At 39.7% G+C, this 12294-nt stretch overlaps 1 protein-coding gene across 1 annotated transcript; it reads left to right on the top strand.

Annotated features, from left to right (window-relative positions):
* The first annotated feature begins 6622 nt into the window (after nt 1-6622).
* LOC119728833 lies at nt 6623-9478 on the top strand. The gene has a single exon (XM_038201234.1). The coding sequence runs from the start codon at nt 7160-7162 to the stop codon at nt 8195-8197; it is 1038 nt and encodes a 345-aa protein (XP_038057162.1). The 5' UTR covers nt 6623-7159; the 3' UTR covers nt 8198-9478.
* Nucleotides 9479-12294: the final 2816 nt, after the last annotated feature.

Raw genomic sequence — 12294 nt, 5'->3', positions numbered from 1 at the left:
ATGCCCTCAGATTCTTCGGTATTGGATCATTTTGTGGGCCGAACACGATGGTTTGTAAACAAAAAAGAAGAAAGGTGGTACCATGCACAGGACTGTCAGATTGTATTTCTGCAAAATGTTGATGGAATTATGCCCTAATAGGGCTTTATTTTGCAATGGAGCGTAGACATCGTTTTAAATATGGCGGTGGCCTTCAGGACTATTTTTTAAGGATGATCATCTACGAATGGAAATTTCTTCCAAAAGTTGTTAGATACCCTCCCCCCAAAAAATAAAATGAACACAAAATGAAAGATGATGAAATGGGCTTTAAGTTGATGCGAAAACACCTTGGAAAATTGTAATGTTTTCTTAAATAATTTTGGGAACTGCGCATAATAACAACTGAGGTCTAACTGGTCTGAAACCTTTCAGTTGAGACCGGAGAGCGCCCTCTGCCTTTGATGTGGAGCAAGGCGCAAATTTCCATATTGATGTGCTAGAATTACACGGACTAGCGTTCCCTCCATCAAACCTGCGGTGTGCGGCAAGCAAATAAAACAATTACAACAAAATGCCTCTCAAATTCTGATGGATGTAGGGACATGTATTATGGTTCCGATTTACAAAAACAATGTTAAATATGCAACAGTGTTTTGGAAAAGGACAATAATCGCAGTAAATTGTCTTCGAATAAGACAACCAAACACGATTCTTTTTGTATCGTGTTAAGCCAAGGTTATCCTAACAGAACCGCCCAGACATGAACTTTCGAGTCGGTATAATTCCTTTTGTTCTTAAAGCTATAGTCCATCATTTGCAGCTATCCGAAAAGTAACTGGCGTAATTATTGTTGAAAGATAGATGATGGTTGAAAGATAGTAAGGGGACTAAACTCCCTGTGAAATTATTCTTTCTAACAAGCTGTCATTTTGAAGTAATCAACGAAAGAAGGCATTTCCAACGGTGATTCTTAAGTAGCACCGTAGGAAAATTTAAATTAGTAGTTCGTTTTGTTATTCAGCGCAGCGCGCACAAGTATTGGAACGACGCACACGCGCGCGCGGTTGTTGTAATTCGTCGGATCAGTGCGCGACATCGCGTATAGCTGCAATTCAAAACAATTCAAAACATGATTCAGTAACTTTTGATTTGAAATTGAGATCTTAGAATGCTGTTTTTCTCGGAATGTACAGCTGAAGCTTAGCTGAAACTTCATCAGGTTAGTTGTTCAGTATCCTTCATTAGATTTTGAACTCCTTTGTTGCTTCAAACGAACAAAATGCACAAATTACAAATGATGGACTGTAGGTTTAAAATAAATTTTGCCGATTTTGTCGTATGTATGTTCGTATTGCTGGGAGGGTAACTTGTAAATAAATGTATAAACACCTCAAAACAATACCGTTCCCTTTCAAAGAGGTTTTGTTGAAAAACATTACATTCTTGCAGTCATATTCTTTTGCTTAGAGAATGGATGTACGCCGATGGAAAAGAGAATTGTAACCTTTCCTACTTTATTACAACAAATGGCTGCAAATCAAAAGAGATAAACTTTAATATTATTTTTTTTTAAATTGTTTTCAATAATATTTTGATAAATTAAACTCTATACAATCTCCAATAAAACATCAGATAATAGAAGGTTTTGCCAATTATGTATTTATTAATATAATAATTATACCAACGGGTTCTTATCTAGCGATATGATTATAAGATCAAAGCGCTTTACATGCTTTCTGCTCATTGGGCCATTTAAACATGCCAATTACCATCTCAGCTCCCTGGGAGGTATACAGCTCGATGTTGCCACTTCGGCACAAAGCAGCTGTACAATCAATCACAATAACCATCTCTGCCCTCACAGGTACCCATTCACTCGTGGGTGGGGAGGAGCAACTTAAAGAGTGACAAAGAGCCTTGCCCAAGGGCACACACACCATAACCCCAGGCTGGACTCGAACCCACCACCTGCAGAATTACTCGCAGACCATGAATTCAATGCCCCAGACCACGCGGCCACGGCACTCCACCGTTTATTTGTATATACATTGTATCGGTGTTGGAGTCGAGTCCTCAAAGCCGAGTACCGAGTTCTCCGAGTAGGCCTACTTTAGGGGCCGAGTCCAGGGCCGAGTCAAAGTACACTGTGACGAGTCCGAGTCCAAAGCACTGAGTACGAGTAAATACAATTAAATTAAATTAAATTAAAGAAACACAACACGCAATTCAATTCTTGGTGTTTTTTTAACAAAATGGTTAACACCAACAAGCGTTTATTAAGGTTGACACCAACAAAATTAGGTGAAAGGAACGACACCTTCAATGGTTCAGCCATACAGACAGCATATATATATATATTTTTTTTTAGGGGGAAGCAACTTTGCACACAAGTGCAAATATTCCTGACCACAGTAGTCACAAAGTGACCATAAATGTTTAGTAAGTAGTACACTTACACATGACACGCACGTGAAAAGGCAAGGCGTTCCGATCACGCAAAATATTATTTGTGTAAAATTCCCAAGATTTCCCTAGGTAACGGACAATACATGCACTTTTTGTAGCACTGTGGATTCGTGAATCGGGAGCCAGCCAAGTTCATGCTTCTTATTTTCGCTAGCCGCTGCACGGTTACCAGCGAGACCAAGCACAATCCTAACTTAGAACAAATCCCGTATTGGTCTCCCCGGTAACCGCGTAGCGCCGAGCGAACATAAGAAGCATAGGCTTGGCTGGCTCCCATTCACATGCTCAACACAGATCAAATAGGATCGTTGCATGGTGCTCAAGAAGCGCAAATCCCGAAATTGTCTCACTGGTAACGACTTGAGTTCCAGGTTGCAATGGAATCGATAAAAAAAATGTAATAAAGTGCCGTTTCAGTACAATACATACAGCACACAGGCTGTTTTCAGTCAAATAACCGATTTTATAAGAGATGAATCATCCACGAATTCCAAACAACTTCATTTGATAATAATAGCAGGATATATGGCTGTAAAGCTTGAAATTGCCACTGAATTTTAAGCTTGTCTACAAATGTCATCAAAGGCCATCATCTCCAAAATTCGTTATGCTGATTGCTTGTGGTTCGTTGACAATATCCGTCTGACGTTTGTAAATGCCAATCATCTGCAATATCAAGCTGCAACTTCAATCATGGCAACCTGAGCCTATCCATCAGAATGTCGGAAACACGCTATAAACACATGTGCTGGAATTTTGAATTTAAAATAGATTGAGCGTTGTTTTGTTTCACAGAATTGTGGGAATGTTTCGAAAGTTTAGGGGCTTGCGTATCACGGGTCGCCCAGCAGCAATAATACTTCTTTACAACCAAGAAAAAGTCACTGACCATAACGCGCATGCATCTTTCGTTAATGGAATGTGGTTCTCGGACTTTACCTCTTTGATAAGAAAAATATCCTCTAGAGTCATCAATTATATTATTTTATCGATAAGTAGGACTTCGGTAAACACAATCGTAGACAGAAAATTCCTTTTGGGAAAATACAAACACTAGTGAAGCTCACCATGCTACCAATGACACTTGGAATCTCTCTTAAAATATAAACTGTAAAAAAAATTATTAAATGACAATATATCGGTTCATTCACGTGATGTGTTTCACGCATGCGTATTAAGGACAATTACTTTAATTGGTTTCAGAAGAAAAATCCCCCCCGGCAGAGTTGTTTGGGACTCGACTCGACTCCAGTCGAGTCCCTAAGGGCAAATGACTCGACTCGACTCGAGTCACTGCGAGCAAATGACTCGAAACGACTCGACTCGAGTCCATCACCAGAATGACTCGACTCGACTCGAGGAAGGCTAATAAGACTCAAGTCCCCCCCCCCCCCCCAAAGCAAAACTTTGCGAAAAAATAATTTGCAATGCCTTACACCGGTGCCGTTTTTTGTTCACGTCGCGTTAGAATGTGGCGATCAGCTGAATGGGCGATCAGCTGGCACGCCCTTTTTATTTTCATTAAGGGTCGAATGTGGTGTCACCACATGTAGTAGCCCGAATGTAAAATTATAAAAGCCAAGACTTGACTTTCACTCTAGTGTTTATTTATTGTATGGTGTTCAAATATTTGTGACTCGACTCGACCTTCTTGACTAAATGAATCGACTCGACTGAGTCACTTCTTTGAAATGAAATTACTCGACTCGACTCGAGTCTCAAAAATCAGTGACTCGTTACAACTCTGCCCCCCGGCGAGTTATTGCAAGCAAGTCTGGTTCCCTGACCTGACAATTATCTGACTAGATCGTAGGTTAGATAGCCGGAATTGAAATCACAACACAACGCAGCAACATCAACGTTTAAATTAAATAAATTATCGATTTTTTGATTTATTATTATCAAAACAACTTCAAATGGAAAGTGTTCCAGATGATTTCTTTTATCAGTAAAATATAAGTGATTATTGCAATACATGTACATGTACATAATAATCAACGGACCGACGAAGCGGTAAAAAAAATAATGGCCATTACTGTTATCCTCTGTTGTTTAGGAAAGAATAATTTTATCATCACAGACAATAAACACAAACAAAACGGAGTGCGTGACCTCAACAAGTGCTCCACATTTATTATGGTCTTTCAACCATGACTTGAGAAAATTGTACCGGCCATAAGATCAATAAATATGAGCGCCGTTCCGCCAGGCGAATTTGCCCTAGGCCAGGGTCATGCACAGCCAATACTTGTTTGAATGTAGTGTTTTGTATTAAGCAACGTGTAGTTGATTCGCCCGATGCACGTTCGAGAAAATGATAGATTATCTTTTATGTGGGTTTCGAATAGGGCAAAGTAAATCACGGATGATTTAGTTCATGCTCCACTAAGCTATAAGCCACAGTCCCACCTTAACACTAAGGCCAAATAAAACAAATGTTGTTTAAAAAAAAAAACATGTTTAGCGTCTCCGCCCGTTTCCTTTTTGGAGGCCGCCTCCCTTTTTTTTTCTTTTTTTTAACGAAAAACAAATATGATTTTTTGACAGTAACATCATTTTGGCCTCTTTGTCTGTGGCATGAAGCCCATATAAAGCTGGTATGTCATTTCCTGAGTCCAAGTGGCTGCCATTTAAAAAAAAAAGCTGGCGGCCATCTTGAAAAGTAGCCCGGTTGGGCGGCGATTTTTTTGGGAAAAAAGGCCTCCTCCTTCCTTTTTTTTCAAAAAGGCAGGACGCTAAACATGGTTTTTTTTTTGCCTTAATTGGGTTTGTGTGTTGGCATAATAAAAGGAATCGAAGATCCTAATGCGTTATATGTATTTATTGTCTTGTTTGTTTATTTGTTTGGGGGAATTTTCTTGCTTTCTTTGTTTGTTTATAATTATTGTCTTGTTTTAATTGTCGGCACTGCATGTTGAAATTAACTCGGGAAAGCATCTCTAATAATTACGCTGACAGGCTGAATTGCTTTACTTAAGAAAAGCAGACAGGTGTTTCTGGGGCTGATGTGCAAACAAAAAAAAACATTATTAACCCGTGGCATCCATGTGCTTACAAAGTCACTATTTACATAAATTATACGCAACTAGTTCTAATTTGAATATTACCTAAAATATATATACACCGCCAATTTTAAGTGGAATATTACCTCAAGAATACACCCCTAACTTTAACTGGAATATAACATAAACCTTTAATATAACCTCTAAGATTTCTTTAGTATGGGTTTTCTCGGTTATTTTAGCCCTTGTACCACACGAATTCCCTATATCGATACTTTAATTTCGTCCCCAAACATCGCACAGCTCAATTCTCAATTTGAATTTCCAAAAAAAGCCAGCACTACATTTCATTTAAGGTTCAGTATAATTCAAATTTTTAGCATATCAATTCGTCCTAAATTCGACTTGTGTTGCATTCGGCGTTAAATTGAAAATGCAAATTCGGGGTTTTGGGGTTTTTTTTGTCATTCCTTTTAATGTTGTTGTCATTACATTTCGTTTCCGGTGACTGAAAACGTTGCGATTAGAAAATGTGCCCAATTTTTGGACTTATTTGAAGAATTGTGCGCATTTATAAAATTATAACTTTAACATACGGTGAAGGGTAAAACCTAATTTGATTTATATCACCCCGACGCAAAATTCCATCTTATAATATTAAATACTGTTATTTTCTAATTACTGTACACCAAAATCTTCACACAGTGAAATATGAATAAAGCTATTCAATGGAACGCGACCGACGCCGTCTTGTCACTGAGGTCACATTTGAAATGTCAAGAACGTACGTATATTAAGAGGAGTTGGGTTTAGCTTGAAAATAGCATGATCTACTCGTTCGAAAACATCGTCATTTCCACCCGAGTTCAGCCCTATTAATTATCATCGGTGCATACGTAACCAGAGCACGCGCTCGTAAGCACGACATTGCGGAAATGTGGAATAACTTTATAATTGTTTCTTTTTTTTTACAATTCACACTTCACTATTTTTTTTAATTTTTTTTTTGGCAGTAAACTCATAGTCTACGATCGATTTCTGCATGGCAAGAAAATCATGCATGTCACGGCATCTGTAAAGACAGGGAACCCGCGCCTATTTTGGGACGCATACAATTAGAAAACGGCCTTTACCGTCGGCGCACGCAATTATCATTATCCCGCTCTCCCCGCTCTCGGCAGTACTGTACCGTAATGCCGTCAGACCCCGAGCACCATTAACCTACATCAGTGTTCCCCCAGGCTACACGTGTACCATTCTGCGATTGTTCCAAATGTTGTCTACAACCGCAGGCATTGGCATTAAGTGGGTTCAATTCAGAGAGCTCGACTATCTGGGACTGTTGTGTACACACGGTTGCATTGTGGAGTGTTTTACGTAGAGGCCAGTCATGGCAGTGAAGGTGATCTTGCAGTTTTATCCTGATGAAGGAGGAAAGAGCGATATTTGATGATCGTTATATCACCACCAACCGTTGGTATTGAACCGAGTGAGCTGTTCATTCATTAAGGCGATGGCTTCGAGGCAATTAACCTTGAGTGCAGTGTATTGTCGACTCGACGCTTTTCGTCATTAGGTGATCTTCTCAGTGATGTAATTTGTTTGTGAGACAGGTCGTTTCTGTCGCTAGTGACGCCGTGATAGACATTGTTGCGTGCGTTAGGGAGTGCATCAGACGGGAATTGAGCGCGCGCTGCATCAGTCTCATCATGGCGGCCGGACTGAGCAAGCTGCTACGGCAGAGCAACCGCGCACCGCCCAGCGCCCGACGGAAGAGACACTCCTTCAGTCGGGTTAGGAAGCTCCGTATAGGAAACCAGGACAGCACCACATCCACGGAAAACTCTATCACCTTACCTGCCTACAGTGGCGGTGTGGGTGGGGGTGGTGGTACGGGCGGTGGAGGGGGAAGTGGCGAAGGGGGAGGGGATGGTGGCGCACGGGAGAGAATTGTCGCACGCGATGAACCCGATATACGACGGGAAATGAACAGCGTGCGATTCAGTGATGACTCGCACGGCACTACGGATGATCAACATATGACTCTGCCAGGTATGATACCAGCCGATCACCCATCACCACCTCAACCCTCAGTCAAGGCCAAAGTTGCGCCCATCCTTAAGCAGAAATCATCGGCTAGCATGTTAAAGTTCAAGCCCGCCGGGCAGGGTATCTCCTCATCCGATCTAGAGGACATCCCACAACCCACCAGAAAGTACGTCTCAAACGTGCGCACCCGACGCGTCATGAAGGAGTTCGAAGCTGCTAACCGAATGAGCCAGTCAGAGGACACTTTATTTGAGATCAGTCTAGTATCTGATAACCTCTACGAATGGTGCATAAAGCTCCTCAAAGTAGACCCCATGTCGGAACTTCACAGCGACATGAAGGCGACGAACACTGCATCCATCGACTTCAACATGACTTTCCCGGATAATTTCCCCTTCTCGCCTCCCTTCGTCCGTGTGACTACACCTCGGGTGGAGAACGGGTACGTCTTAGACGGAGGAGCCATCTGTATGGAGCTCTTGACACCTCAAGGGTGGTCGAGCTCTTACACCATCGAGGCAGTTATCATGCAACTGGGAGCAACCTTGGTCGCCGGCCACGCCCGCATCTCTCAGAACAAGAAGAAACCGTTCGGGGAGATTCCGTTCAACAAGCAAGAAGCCCTCGAGAGTTTCAATAACATCGTGGAGACTCACAAGCGGTACGGCTGGCTGGATCCACCTGGAGAGTTCAGCTGATTAACCTCGCAGTCAGATTGTGCGTTAGATGTTGTCATTGGCAGAATTTTGTGAAGATTTTGTCACTGGAGACATCGATTACAAGGGATCACGTGGCGCAATCTTGCAAGCTGTGTCAGTTAAAAACACCTCAAACCCACTGCCTATAAACATTTCTTTATTGGGGTCAGAATTAAACGGTGAATCAAGATGGTGGTTATACAGTCACCACGTCCATTCTACACATTCAGAATTTATCTCGGGATGATTAATTAACTCTCTGACTAATTACAATCTGACTTAACGAGGAAAACGCCAGAACAAAAACAAATGAGCAGTAGGTTCGATTGCAAAGGCCGTGTTGATTGCTGCGTGAAATCCGGATCTGCCATGGCTCATCTCGCCCGAGTGCCTTTATTACCACCAATGTCTAGAAACGTGCCTCTTATTTGTTTTGTTTGTTTGTTTGATTTTAAACAAACAAACAAATCGTAGCGTGGAATTGTCGGGATAATCAAATTTTGTAAATTCTAAAACTGCACACTCGCTTGTCGTTTGGGGTTTCCTAAATGAATGTGCATACGATACAATGTGATATCGAATGGATCCGCTTCATCATCAACAGGTATGATTTCCGCTGTTATAATATTAACAGAGCCCACGTTTGTGAGGAAGCGATCACGGGTGTTTTATTGTATATCATGTGATAACGCACGTTAGAAAATATTTGGAACAAGTATTTTCAGTTCAAACTTTATATTCGTATGGCACTTAATCTAAGCAACAGTTTGTATACATTTTCGTTGACTTCTTAAATTTGCCGACGTATCGTGATAAAAAATATCATATGTTTCTTTCACTGTAGGCCCTAACACAATTCAATGATAAGTAAGGCTTCAAATAATACCTCAATTTGAAATCCAATTCCTGTGTTTTTAGACAACAACGCGGACAAAAAAAGCACATGAAAATGTTACTCTTATATGCCATGACATTTTGTATTCAATCAGACAAGCTATTCGTTTTTACGATCAATAACTCTACATCCAAGGGCATTCCGCGACCGTGGATTGTATTGTGGTTGATTATTTTGTACGAAAACGGCCTTTGACATCAAGTCATCTGTCGATATAAACAGCCGTTGGGTTTAGGAGCAATCAGACTGTACTGGAAAATTGGGCTGCTTGATTTCTCACGTAACATTGCAGCTGCATGGTAATGACGACAGCGTGCTTGCATGCGCAGCCCCATTTTTGCTCCACCACACTGCAAAAACTGTAGTGTAAATTTAACACCATTCGGTATCTATATATATGACAACACCAGTAAAATTTAACACAGGATGGTCCTATATAGATACCAATGGTGTAAATTTAACACTCCAGTTTTTGCAGTGTTTGGCATTTCCGTAAAGACCAAAAACCAACACCCACACCCATCAATTGGATTTTTTTCTTAATATCCAACCGCAAAAACATCATCTGTGAATGTTTGAAAGCGGTAAACTGTCCTTAAAACACCTGTCCATATCTGTATTCACCACGGCATTGTTCATCAAATGCATTAGGCCGCGCGCTCTGAACATTCATTTGTTTCCAAGTAACTGTAAGCGTTTGGGGAATTATTTTTCCCTTCGTTGTATCAAACGTGGTCGACTACTTATGATAATGCATCTTGCATTACTGCAGCCGAAATGTGTGAGTTAATATATATCCACACATACGTGGACTTTGGTCCATAGTGCTTGTGTAGACAATAATGGTCGCCTTTTCACTTGAAAGGAAAACTTACTGCAAAAAAATCCTGGCGATTGGTTTTCTTGAGCTCTATACTTTTAGAGGATAAATTTATTGAGAATGAAATGCATATAGATTTAACCGATTTTGCACATGGTTTTAATGCGTCATTCCCGCTGGGAATCCAATCGAAAATTTTACCTTTCATGTTTATATCCTAATACCTGTACAAAGAGTATACATTATTATCACTTAAGTACTTCACCCAATAAGAGTTTAAACACTAACCAATTTATTTGATCTTATTCCCAATTTCTGAATTGCCAAATATGTTCTCTTAAATCTGATGGAATTCAGTTAAATCAGTCCAGTTTAATCTGTATTCATATTAATACAACGCGGTTAATCGTAGTCAAACGGGTTTTCCCAATTGATTTTCTTTCACAAAGAAAACAATTTTTAGCACACGTCAATTTGCATGGACAACTGAACGAACAGCGTCCAGTCGGCAAAATGAGAGAGACAAAAAAAATGGTAAACCGGTTCTAAAAAATAGTGCGAGCTTGAAACAGACATGAAAACAGATATCATAAGCCTTGCAACATGGATTATTACTGGATTGTACACTCAGAACACAATCTAGCTAAATTTGACTAGAACAGTTAAACTTGCACACAGCTGTGCCTATACATTTTGCTGTAGTATGGCAGGCTGCAAATTTGGCTGTTTGCTAAACTAACCAGACGTTTTTACAGTGTATTATTTGTCCGACTGAAAGCGTTACAGAAGATAACAAAATGCACCTAGTCCTAATTATAGAAATGTTCCACGGTACTGCCTTGTTCTGTCTACGCTTCTGCCGTTAAAAGGCAAGCCAATTAGTACTGTTGTTGGATTTTCTACAAAGCAAAACACAATGCACTCTAATGCAGCCTTCATTAAGCTATAAGCTAAACATAATGAGGGCCGACAGATGCGTCACATGTACCCTATAATCATAGCACGCACACGTCGCGTAAAACCTTGCTCCCGGCACTGCCCTTAATTTATTTCAAAACAGCGTTCCGTTCTTTTATAATACGAACTCCTATTTTAGAATTCAATAATTGATTTTATGTTTCGAAAATTACCCATAATTTTGCTGACGAGCGATTCTTAATTTTGGACTGATCGTTAAACATTTCGCCTATTAAATTTTCCTCATAATTTGTGACTGTTGTTTGTAGTTGCTTCGTCAGGTCGTTATTACAAAAAAAATCGGATGACCGCATGTGCAATTTATTTAATGGAGAAATTCGCTTTCATTTGCTAAATTACTCTACGTTGTTGTTGCTGTCATCGTACTGGAATTGAAATTTGCCTTCATCGTACTGGAATTGAAATTTGCAAAGTCCCTTCTCATTTGATTCCAATAATCTTGTTTTCTTGACAGAAGGTATCCATTCCCAAGGTTGTCTGGCATTATCTCATAGTCTTTCTCTTTGTGCTCAGTTTCTTCTACATTGAAAGTCTCTTCTTCATACAGTATTCATGTCTTTTTTTCATGAATATTTCAAGTGCTCCCCTAAAATGTTCTACATGTCTATGGTTATCATATGCGGCTCGAAAAAAAATATGATACAATTTACCTACTGTCATTGCGAGATCTTTTGGGGGATATTATCGCAGTTATTTATTATTATTTTTTTTAATCTGTGACATTTATCAAGAGTTTATTTTTTTCTGGAACTGTTATATCTCAATCGATTTTTTAAGGGCTCATGAAATTAGACTTTAATTCCTCAAATACCTCTTAAAGGGAATATACAACATTTGCAAACATCGAAAAATAAAACTACCAAGTTTTTACGAAATACCTTACTAGGATGTTGGTTAATGACAGTCTCAAGCATCTTGTAAAATAATGGCACCTGGTGTGAAGTCATTTTCAAGAAAATTGTATTTTTGCAAACATTTCCAACGGTGGTCGGCCGACCAGCGTTGGAAAAACCTAACTATTTTTCAACTACTGCTCCAAATTTACCATTTTTTCAGTCCAGATTTTGTTTTCTATTGGTTACATGTTCATGGACGGGTGCAGGCCAGCTAGACTGGTTCCCTTGCCTTACAATTTTCCATCATCTATAGATAGATCCATTTTATCTTGTGTGGAGTCAGACAACCAGACTACTTGAAAAGTTTTGTTTTTCTTGGTTTTCACAGCAAAAGCCAATGATGTACATTCCCTTTAATTCTAATGAATACTTAATTAATTGAAATGGCTAACCGTACCGTGATCTTCTCTAACAATTTTTTTTTCTTTTTCTTTTTTCTTTTTTTTTTTAAACGGTGACATTTATAAAGATTGTCTTTTTTTCTGGAACCGTTTTATCTCGGTCGAAT

The sequence above is a fragment of the Patiria miniata genome, unplaced genomic scaffold, assembly GCF_015706575.1.
Source record: "Patiria miniata isolate m_02_andy unplaced genomic scaffold, ASM1570657v1 HiC_scaffold_1, whole genome shotgun sequence".
Taxonomy (NCBI): Eukaryota; Metazoa; Echinodermata; class Asteroidea; order Valvatida; family Asterinidae; genus Patiria; species Patiria miniata.
Note: the sequence above shows the minus strand (reverse complement) of the source record. Positions and strands in the feature narration are given on the sequence as shown.